The 11,777-nt window shown below is 44.4% G+C and overlaps 1 protein-coding gene across 2 annotated transcripts in view; it reads right to left on the bottom strand.

Moving 5' to 3' along the window:
• Nucleotides 1–4,825: 4,825 nt before the first annotated feature.
• TMEM237 (transmembrane protein 237) overlaps nucleotides 4,826–11,777 on the bottom strand; it is a 30,887-nt gene continuing 23,935 nt past the window's right edge. The window contains exons 12-14 of one of the 2 annotated variants that reach the window (XM_030580394.1): nucleotides 10,460–10,553; nucleotides 9,002–9,123; nucleotides 4,826–6,775 (exon numbers count right to left, since the gene is read on the bottom strand). In XM_030580394.1, the coding sequence (XP_030436254.1) occupies nucleotides 6,708–6,775; nucleotides 9,002–9,123; nucleotides 10,460–10,553 (284 nt within the window). In that variant the 3' untranslated portion in view covers nucleotides 4,826–6,707. The remainder of the gene's footprint in view (nucleotides 6,776–9,001; nucleotides 9,124–10,459; nucleotides 10,554–11,777) is intronic. The other variant, XM_030580396.1, reaches the window with a different exon arrangement.

Below are 11,777 nucleotides of genomic sequence, written 5' to 3'. Positions count from 1 at the left end.
GAAGACCTCAAACTGCAGAGAATCCACCAGCAAGCGACCCATATCCCACGCTGCAGAGGAAGGCGAAAAACCTCCAGGGGCCCTGCCAATCCGCCCTGGAGGAAAATTCCTTCCCGACCCCAAATATGGCGACCAGCTAAACCCTGAGCATGTGGGCAAGACTCACCAGCCAGCACCCAAGAAGGAATTCTCTGCAGTAACTCAGTTCCCATCCCATCCAACATCTCCCCGCAGACCATTGAGCAGACTTATCTGGTGATAATCCAAGATCAATTGCCCAAATTAAACTATCCTATCATAACATCCCCTCCATATACTTATCAAGCTTAGTCTTGAAGCCAGATAAGTCTTTTGCCTCCACTACTTCCCTCGGAAGGCTGTTCCAAAACTTCACTCCCCTAATGGTTAGAAACCTTCGTGTAATTTCAAGTCTAAACTTCCTAATATCCAGTTTGTACCCATTCGTCCTCATGCCTACATTAGAACTAAACTTAAATAATTCCTCTCCCTCCCTAACATTAACCCCCCGATATATTTATATAAAGCAAGCATATCCCCCCGCAGCCTTCTTTTGGCCAGGCTAAACAAGCCAAGCTCTTTGAGTCTCCTTTCATAAGGCAGGTTTCCATTCCTCGGATCATCCTAGTAGCCCGTCTCTGGACCTGTTCCAGTTTGAATTCATCCTTCTTGAACATGGGAGACCAGAACTGCACACAATATTCCAGATGGGGTCTCACCAGCGCCTTATATAACGGTACTAACACCTCCTTATCCTTGCTGGAAATACCTCGCCTAATGCATCCTAAAATCGCATTTGCTTTTTTAACAGCCGTATCACATTGGCGGCTCATAGTCATCCTGCTATCGACCAATACCCCAAGGTCCTTCTCCTCCTCCATCGCTTCCAACTGATGCGTCCCCAACGTATATCTAAAATTCTTATTATTAATCCCTAAGTGCATGACCCTGCACTTTTCACTATTGTATTTCATCCTATTACTCTTACTCCAGTTTACAAGGTGGTCCAGATCTTCCTGAATAGTATCCCTGTCCTTCTCCATGTTAGCAATACCCCCCAACTTTGTGTCATCCGCAAACTTTATCAGCACATTCCCGCTCTTTGTGCCAAGGTCAGTAATAAAAAGGTTAAATAAGATCGGTCCCAAAACCAATCCTTGAGGGACTCCACTAGTAACCTCCTTCCAGCCTGACAGTTCACCCTTCAATATGACCCGCTGGAGTCTCCCCTTTAACCAGTTCCTTATCCACCTTACAACTTTCATATTCATCCCCATCTTTTCCAATTTAACTAACAGTTCCCCATGCGGAACCGTGTCAAACGCCTTACTGAAATCGAGGTAAATTAGATCTACCACATTTCCTTTATCTAAATAATCCGTCACCTTCTCAAAGGAGATCAGATTGGTTTGGCACGATCTACCTTTAGTAAATCCATGTTGCAATTCGTCCCAATTACCATTGACCTCTATGTCCTTGACTACTTTCTCCCTTAAAATTTTTTCCAAGACCTTACATACTACAGATGTCAAGCTAACAGGCCTATAATTACCCAGATCACTTTTATTCCCTTTCTTAAAAATAGGGACTACGTTAGCAATCCTCCAGTCGTACGGCACAACCCCCGAGTTTATCGATTGCTTAAAAATTCTCGCTAACTGGCTCGCAATTTCATGCACCGGTTCCTTTAATATCCTCGGATGGAGATTGTCTGGGCCCTCCAATTTTGTCCCATCAAGCTGTTCAAGTTTGGCCTCTACCTCAGTTGCGGTAATATCCACCTCCATATCCACATTCCCGCTTATCATCCCTCCATCATTGCTAAACTCCTCACTAGTCTTATTAAAAACTGAGGCAAAGTACTTATTTAGATATTGGGCCATGCCTAGGTTGTCCTTAACCTCCATTCCATCCTCAGTGTATAGCAGCCCCACTTCTTCTTTCTTTGTTTTCTTCTTATTTATGTGGCTGTAGAACCTTTTACTATTGGTTTTGATTCCCTTTGCAAGGTCCAGTTCAATGCGGCTTTTAGCCTTCATCACTTTATCCCTACATGTTCTGACCTCACCAAGGTAGCTTCCCTTGCTAATCCCGCCTTTCTTCCATTCCCTGTAAGCTTTCTGCTTTCTCCTAATCCCCTCTCTGAGTTACCTGGGGGAGCAAACAACAGTACATATCTCTATCAGTGTTATAGAGGGTGTCATAAACAGATAGTAGGAGTTAATAGAATAAAAGTACTTTATATCTCTTTTGACTGTAAAGGGTTAACAAGTTCAGTGAGTCTGGCTGTCACCTGACCAGAGGACCAATCAGGGGACAGGATACTTTCAAATCTTGAGGGAGGGAAGTTTTTGTGCGTGTGCTGTTAGTGTTTGGTGGTTGTTCTCTCTGGGTTCTGAGAGTGACCAGATGTGCAACCAGATTTCTCTCCAATCTCCCTGGTACAAGTTCTTATAGACTCAAAATAGTGAGTACTAGGTAGATAAGGCGAGTTAGGCTTACGTTTGTTTTCTTTATTTGCAAATGTGTACTTGTATACTTAGGCTGGGAGGGTATTCCTAGTGTCCATAGCTGAAAGACTCTGTAACATATTTCCTCTTAAATTTACAAAGATAATTTTTACTGTTTTTCTTTCTTTAATTAAAAGCTTTTCTTGTTTAAGAGCCTGATTGTTTCTTTATTCTGGTGAGAGCCCAGGGGACTGGGTCTGGATTCACCAGGGAATTGGTGGGGAGAAAGGAGGGAAGGGGGAGAGAAAGGTTAATTTTCTCTCTGTGTTAGGATTACTTTCTCTCTCAGGGAGAGTCTGGGAGGGGGAGAGAGAAGGAGGGGGGAAGGTGGATTTTCCTCTCTGTTTTAAGATTCAAGGAGTTTGAATCACAGTGATCTTCCAGGGTAACCCAGGGAGGGGGAGCCTGGGAGAGGCAACAGTGAGGGAAAGGATTTACTTTCCTTGTGTTAAGATCCAGAGGGACTGGGTCTTGGGGGTCCATGGGCAAGGTTTTGGGGGGACCAGAGTGTACCAGGCACTGGAATTCCTGGTTGGTGGCAGCGCTATAGGTTCTAAGCTGGTAATTAAGCTTAGAGGAATTCATACTGGTACCCCATCTTTTGGACGCTAAGGTTCAGAGTGGGGAATTATACCATGACAGCGGGCAAACAATTTATGAGTTTTATCCTGTATGAAGCTTATACAGGGTAAACAGATTTATTTTGGTTTAGACTCCACTGGGAGTTGGGCATCTGTGTGTTAAAAACAGGACCACTTCTGTTAGCTGCTTTCACGTAAACCTGAAGCTTTGGGGCAAGTAATTCAGACCCTGGGTCTTTGTTGGAGCAGAGGGAAGTGTCTGGCTCAGCAAGACAGGGTGCTGGAGGCCTGAGCTGGCATGGAAAGCAGGGCTAGAAGTAGTCTCTGGGCACATCAAGTGGGTGGCAGTTTCCAGGAGGTTTCTGTGATCCAAACCGTCACAGGTAGTTAATTGAAAAATTCCTTATGTACCCCATGTGTTGCCTCCCCCCCCCAGCTCCGGCCCCTTAACCCGGCCTCTCCCCTCTCTTGGAGCCTCAGTGCACCTTGTCCAGGAGCTGCCCTTGACAGCCCCCGCCCCCTTCCCACACAGCTCTGAGCAAGAGGCGCTCAGGTCCCACTGGAGCCATGCCACTGCAGTGCTGTCCAGGGCTGCTCCTGGGTTATCCTCCCCTCTCCCGGAGCCTCAGCACACTGCATCCAGGAGCTGCCCTCGACAGTGCTGCAGCAGCATGGCTCCAGCGGGACCTGAGCTTATAGCCCCACCCCCTTACTACATGGCTTTGAGCAGGGTGAACTCAGGTCCCGCTGGAGCCAAGCTGCTGCAGTACTGTCGAGGGCAATTCTTGGACGCAGTGTGCTGAGACTCTGAAAGAGGGGAGAGGCGAGGGTAACCAAGGAGCAGCCCTGGATAGCGCTGCAGTGGTGTGGCTCCAATGGGGACCTGAGCTCCTCCTGGTCAGAGCCATGTGGTAAGGGGGTGGGGCTGCGAGCTCAAGTCCCCCTGGAGCCACACTGTTGCAGTGCTGTCCAGGGCCGCTCCTGGACACAGTGGGCTGGGGGAAGGCGAGGGCCAGGGGAGGGAGCCTCAGACATTCTCGTGGGGCCAGGAACGCCTGTGGGGCCTGGGGAAAATTGCCCATTTGCCCCTCCCCCCCCCGGGCGGCCCTGACCCTGAGGATGAAATGGTGGATGAAGAAGTGGAGTTGGAGGATGAGATGGGACAGGTGAGAGGGTCATCCTGTACCATGGCAAGCCAGGACCTCTTCTCAATGCTGAAGGGTTCAAGCCAGTTCTAGCACTCTGGCTCTGGTGCACATGATGCAGGAGAGGGAAGCTCTGGTCAGTGCTCATTTTGATTTAATGTTGCTCAGCTCTGTCCGGTACAGCTGTCCTTTATTTCATTATATGCTAGAAGTGGGTTAAGGATAGAAATGTACAAGACTAGCAGTGTTTCCATCTGCTTCCCATTCCCCTATGCAGTGGGGGCTCTACAGAAAAATATTGCTTCAAATCCTCCCTGATTCAAATAGCCCCCCATTGTGCCGCTCTAATAACCGTGGTATCTGGCTGCTCAAAATCAGCTGCCAGGGGATCCACCTCCCTCTAACCCTGGGAAATGTTTCCCTCTTAGCTTCACAAATATTATGCACAGCACAACATGCTGCTATGACTATGGAAATATTCTCCTCATTGAGGTCTAACCTGCCATAAAGACAGCACCATTGTCCTTTTAATCTGCCAAATGCACATTCAATGGTCATTCTGCACCTGCTCAACCTATTGTTAAATGCTCCTTGTTGCCATCCAGGTTTCCTGTCTAAGGTTTCATGAGCCATGGGAATAAGGGCTAGGCTTTCTACGGGGATTTCAACATCCCCCTTTGGAATTTTCTGGTCTCGAAAGAAAGTCCCTGCTTGCAGCTTTCTGTATAGGCCAGGCTCCTTGAAGGTGCATGGATCATGCACCTTTCCTGACCACCTCGCATCGATAGCAGGAAACGAGCTCGGTAATTCAGGTAAGTGCCTACAATACCGCAGAGAAGTACCCCTTTCTATTGATGTATTCTCTTGCAAGACCGCCCAGGGCCAAAATTGGGATAGGCATGCCATCAATCACTCTGCCACAGTTAAGGAATCCCATTGCAAAAAAACCATCCACTATTTCACACATTTCCCAGTGTAACAGTCCTTGGTAGCAGGATGTGATTAATGGACCTGCAAAATCTGGGTAAATGCAACCCACGTGGTGGACTTCCCAACTCCAAACTGATTTGCAACTGACCAGTAGCAGTCTGGAGTTGCCAGCTTCCACACAGCAATCGCCACATGCTTCTCCACCAAAAGGGCAGCTCTCATTGTGGTGTCCTTGTGCCATAGGTCAGGGGCGAGCTCCACACAGTTCCAAGAAAGTGGTTTTCTGCATCCGAAAGCTTTGCAACCACTGGTCATCATCCAATACCTGCATAGCGATGTGATCCCACCACTTGGTGCTTGTTTCCCAAGCGCAATGGTCCACCATGTGCAGCCACTCCATGAATGTCAAAAGTAATTTGGAATGGTTTCTTTGCATGGCACACAGCGGGGCAGGCACCACGGATTCCTGTTCAGATTTGCAGCTCATAAAATACTCATAAAATCAGCCATCTTGAGTTCATAACACTTATCACAAGACTAGACAGCAATGCTGGATCCATGATTTCAGGTGGAGAGGGTGGGCGCATAGTTTACAGGAGCTGCTGAAAAGTGGCGTGAAACATAAATCGGACACCCATGGAATGATGGGACAGAAAAAACTGCATCATGGGACAGTGCACCCGCAACGATGATGTACTCTGATCTATTCCCCATTCCCACAACTCCGAGCAGCAGAAGGTGGCAAGTTGCACAGTGGGCTAGCTACCCATGGTGCATTGCTCTCTCCATCAATGCTAGAGAACCAACTGTTGATGCACTCCGTTGACACAGGAGCATTATGTAAACATGTGCAACTGATACTGTTATTGCAGTTAATGACTGTCAGCGACACTGGTGTCAACCTAACTCTGTACTGTAGACACATCCCTAGACAGCCTATTTCCTTACACCAGCAACACATTTTTCTAGGACAACTAAAACAGATCACCCCAAAGGGCTGTTAATTTTCTCTCTAACCTTATATTCTGTTAAAATAACTTTTATTCTACTATTTTTTTTCATAAGATGACTTGTGTTTTGATCTTTACAAATATTTTACCAAATAATACGTCCTACTCAGATGAGTTGATATTAGCATCAACACTCAAATACAACTGGTTGAGGATTAAAAAAAAAATGCTACTCACAAAAGCATTTGCCCATCTGATCTTTTGTATCCCATCAGTCTTCTTCCCATGCTATGTAGGTGGAGATGTTTATCAAACTAGTTTTGAGTTTATCTACCAGAAAAGACTCACTTTATCAGAAAAAAATATAAAATGTTTTACACTCCTATTTTCAAAAATCTTTGGAATTTTTTAAAATAGCATAATTAAAATAAAAGATCCATCAGAAACAAGTACATATAAAAATATACAAAAATACAAATTTTGTTTTGTAGAAAAGCATTATATACAAGTACAATACATGTAAGTGCTAAGTCCTCAGTCTCAGCTACAGTATTTGAAGATGCATTTTCTGCACTATGACTGGACATTGAGGCCTTTATCCAGTTGAGGAAATTCTTCTACTTCAGCATGAAACATCAGTTCTGGAAGAGAAAAACAAACAAACAAAAACAAAAAACCCAGTATTTTTTAAATGCTTTAGTGGAAAACCATATACGCTATTGCTGAATATTTCCTCCTGCTTTTCTCCAAACTTCCTCTTTGAGTTGTCTTCTAAATAATACCACCAACACCAGGGCTGTCCCTAGCTATTCTGGGACTCAATGCAACCAGGCACGGGGGGGTGGGGGGGAGGGCTGGCCCCAGGCCTCCGGAGAGATGGGGGCGAATGGTTTGGGGAATGTGGGGAACCACCCCCTAGCTCTCAACGGTGGTGCAGCTGGGGCCAGGTTGCTGCACTTCCTGCCGCTGTATAGTGCAGGCCCAGCCCTGCTGCAGTCCTCAGGGGAGTGGGGGCAGGGCTGGGATGGAGCAGGAAGAGGCGAGGCTTGGGCGGGGAAGGGGTGGGGGCAGGAAGAGGTGGGGCGGAGCAGAGGCTTTGGGGAAGAGAGGGAGCAGGGGCTGGAGCAGCACACAGCTGCGCAGGGCACCAGGAAATGTCATGCCCCAAATTTCCTGGTGCCCTACACAGCTGTGTACTTTATGTATGGGTAAGAACGGCCCTGACCAACACCTTGATAATGGCAAGAGATACCCCTGTCCGCAACAAGCTGCCACTGTACTAAAAGCCTTAGTATGACGAGGAATGCTCAATGCCAGCAAACCACACACAGCAGCAGTCTCCATTTGGACTAGTGACATTATCAAAAATAGAAATTGCAAAATTAACTAACCAGCCAAGTCAACATTAGAAAGTTTTAAAAATTACATTAGAATCAAAAGCAGAATTCAATTTAGAATATGCTGTTTCAGATGGCAATTTTTTTACTCAATGAAGTATGATTGTTAGACTGTTTTTGAATAGTTCTGAGATTCCTTTGGTCTGTTTGAGATAGTCCTGAGATAAACATTTTCAGACTCACTCTCTCAAAACTTTTAAAGCACTGTCCTCTAGTCAGTGGTTAGAGCCTGGAAACACGAGGGAGTCCTGGGCCAGACCACGCCATCGGCTCACCTTGGGCAAGTCAATTTCACCTCTTTGTGCCTCAGGTTCCCCACTTTTAAGGCGCTTTCCAATAATACCATTGTATATTGCTTGTAATCCAAAGATTTTAAAATCCAGCTGGATTTTTTAATTTCAACTCACCCTCAGCACGTATGAATGACACCAGGAAAGGGAGCAGGGGACTGAGATATAAAAAGTTGTCAAATAATGTAAAACAGCTTGAAGAAATATTTTAAAGCTCCATAAATCTACAAAATACTATCAAAGAGGATTTTTTGTGCGACATCAGTTGACGTGATTGAAATCCATGCAACCTACATATTCACTGCAGATTCACTGGACCGGCTGAGCTGTGCTCGGTACAGGTCTGGGAGGAGTGGTAAAGATGGCATTAAGCCACCTTTTGGTTCCTGATCCTGGCACCAAAGGGCACTAGCCCTGGTCCAAGATAACAGAGCAGCATCCAGGCTCTGCACCAAACAGACAAGGGGACTATGCACTGCCCCTGAGCTCTGGAGGTCCCAGTACACACAAAGCCTGAAAAATTTGAACTGAATAAGTAATTCAATCATCACATAATAAATGATGCACTATTGCTGTGTGAGGGAGATTAATGGGCCTGTATCACTGGATGGGGGGGAGGGGAGGAGTGGGGAGATTGAGGGTGTAGGAAGGTTTAGGTAAAGACTACTCCTGCTTTTCTAGACTGTTGAAAAGAGTTTGTTGCCCAAGCTGTATTGTACATACATTCAGCAAATGTCATTCGTGAAATGTGCACTTTAAAACGTAATATAGTTTTCTAATATACAAGCAGAGTAAAGAATTTTCAAAAAGTTTGAACTTTGTTAAATCAAAGTCATGCTTCCCTCCAAACAGTACCATATCTCAAAACTCATCCTATTTTGGTTTGTCAGGACAAATTACTGGTTAGGTTTCCTTATTTGTTTAAAACACATAGGGGAAAAAATTCCATCCTACAGCATTCAAAAATGACATTATTTCCCCAAACTTTAAAAAAAAAAAAATCAGAAGAGACCAAGAAAGGACAATTTCATTCCAAGAAATGAATTCTTTGGCAAGTTAAGAGTATTCAGAGGAAGAGAGAGAGAGGAAGAGAAAAAAAGGATTATAAACACAGAACAAAGTAGACCTGGGAGAGCCAAAGGAACAGTCTCCAAATTTCTTCTAGCTTCATGTTCCATACCTTCACTGTGATCTAGCTCTGGTCGGTAAGATAAGAAGAGCCAGGATAGCCCAACTAGAAGAGCTACCACCAGATTCATCACAATCCATGGCTGAAGAATCTGTTCCTCTGCACCTGCAGTCCTGAGAAAAGCATTAGATACCTTTAGAGGGCACATAGTGAGGCTTATCCTGGTGTGTATAACAACTTCTACCATGTAGCACTCTGGCAGCTAGATGCTTTAACTGGAGAAATTAAAAACACCATACAAAAACAAAATCAAAATACTGAACAAGAAATGTTTCTCAGGTGCTCTAAAGGTTTTGGGGTCTGAAGGGCTGCAGAGGAGAGTGAATACCAAAGGCTATGACCCAACTGAGAAGCCCCACTACCTAGCATGGAGTGAGTGTTCAAGTTAGATTTCAACACCAACCCCTCTCTGCAGCTGGGAGACAGAAAACAAAGAGTAGGATTAAATGGTCAATTATCATCCTGGCAAAAGGTTAACAACAGGGGGCCTCAAGGTTCCATATTAGACCCAGTGTTGTTTAATTTATTTATTAATGATCTTGAAAGGGGAAAGAGTAGTGAGGTAGCAAAATTTGCAGAGGAGACAAAGTTTTAATTATGATTGTGACAGAGTGGGATATGTCTATATCAGATTACCAATTCTGTTTTTACTTTGTGTTGAACACTTGTCTGAACTTGCCTCAGGGCTGTATTCTAGACAGCTGCCCTGCCTAGGAAAGGAGTATGACACCTTGGACTGTCTCCAAGAGCCATGAAGACTGCAGACTGAGAACATCAGATTTCATACTGTCTCAACTACTGGCCCACCTTCCAAGAAGCAATAGTCTTTCTACACAGAGGCCGATAATTCTGCAATATCCTCTTGATCAATGTCTTTTTTATGGCACTTTTTCCTAATTTGTTGGACACAGGGTGACCAGATAGCAAGTGTGAAAAATTGGGACGGGGTGGGGGGTAACAGGAGCCCATATTAAAAAAAGCCCCAAATATCGAGACTGTCCCTATAAAATCAGGACATCTGGTCACCCTAGTTGGACAGAATAGATAACCTCCTCCAAAAATGACACTGGCACTCCACAGATTGATCTGCACAAGGAAAGAGAATGCGCCACCTCTGTGATGTGCCATTTCAGTTTAGTTACTTCCAAAACAGGGGCCTCAGGACTGAGCCAATCAAGGTGTATAAAGGATACATTTAACCATTAGACACAGTGACCCCGATCATGTGAGTTGCTAAACACCCTCAATCCTCAAAGTCATCAAGGGCTCAGTTTAAGGTCTCTAATGCAAAAATATTAGGACAGGTTTAGTATTGGGAACCTTCTGTAACACTTTTAGATGTGTACTATATGACATCACTAAATCATTGTTAATTAAACATTCTTACATGGTCTGTGTCATAGAAGGGGCAAGAAAATGTTAAAAAATAATGCTGTCTAGATTTCCTACCAGAGGCTCCCATTCTCCGAAGGTGGTGTATAGAGGTTGATTCTGTCACTTGTCATCTGCTGGCTCAGAGACAAGATGAGAGCAACAAAGTATACTGGGAGAAATGGAAAGAAATTTGCAGCTTTCACTAATTTTACATAAAACACTATCTAGTCACAAAATAATGATTTTTATCTTGCTCTCTCTCTCCCTCCACCCCACTGTCTCCAAAGTCACAGAATGTATTGTTCAGCCTTCTTCTCCAGCACTCTCCTTAACTCCTCAAATCTGACTTCTGCCCCCTGCATTCTACCATCCTGACCAAGGTCACTAACAATCTGCTGGCTAAGTCAAAGGGGTATGTCACTACTCTTGTTCTACTTGGAACGCGCTGCATTCAAAATGGGAGAAAATAGCATTACAAGGGGTAAGGAAGAGAAAAAGGATTCTGAAGCACTAAAAATCCCATCACTTATTCCAAACTTTTACATGAGACTAGTTAGTGAAACATTCAGCTCTTTGACGCTCCACTTTTATCTAACAGACTGAAGTGATAATATTTAATACAGTGATGTAATTTTTTTTTAAAGTAGAGAACAATTAGGGATGAAATTTCCATTAACAGTAGTGGAGATTGCATGTTTAAACTCAGCACTGAAAATGTATGCCAAGATGCATACAAGCTGTAATTTTCTGCTACTGAGTGTTATGGTCTGCTGTATACTCACTGTCAGGATTCCCTCCTCACACTGAACTCTGGGGTACAGATGTGGCGACCCGCACGAAATACCTAAGCTTATTTCTACCAACTTAGGTTAAAAACTTCCCCAAGGCACAAATCCTTCCTTGTCCTTGGATGAGTACTGCTGCCACCACCAGGTGAGTTAGACAAAGATTTAAGGAAAAGGACCACTTGGAGTTCCTGTTCCGCCAAAATCCCCCTAAGTCCCTTCACCTCCTTTCCTGGGGAGGCTTGAGAAAAATATACCAACCAAATAGGTTAACAAAGTACGCACAGACCGGTCCTTGGGTTTTTAGGACACTAAAAACCAATTAAAGTTCTGCTTTTAAGAACCTATTATAAAGAAAAAGTAAAAGAAGCATCTCTGTAAAATCAGGATGGAAGGTAATTTTACAGGGTAATCAGATTCCAAACACAGAGGATCCCACTCTAGGTAAAACTTTAAAGTTACCAAAAAAAACCCCAGGAATAAACCTCCCTCATAGCACAGGGACAATTCACAAGCTAAAATAAAAGATAATCTAATGCATTTTCTTCCTATTACTTACAATTTGTAATCTTAGAGGCTTAGTTCAGGTATAGCTTTGGGAGATGTAT

This window comes from Gopherus evgoodei, chromosome 11 (genome assembly GCF_007399415.2).
Source record: "Gopherus evgoodei ecotype Sinaloan lineage chromosome 11, rGopEvg1_v1.p, whole genome shotgun sequence".
Classification (NCBI taxonomy): Eukaryota; Metazoa; Chordata; order Testudines; family Testudinidae; genus Gopherus; species Gopherus evgoodei.
This window is presented reverse-complemented; position numbering and strand designations above follow the sequence as displayed.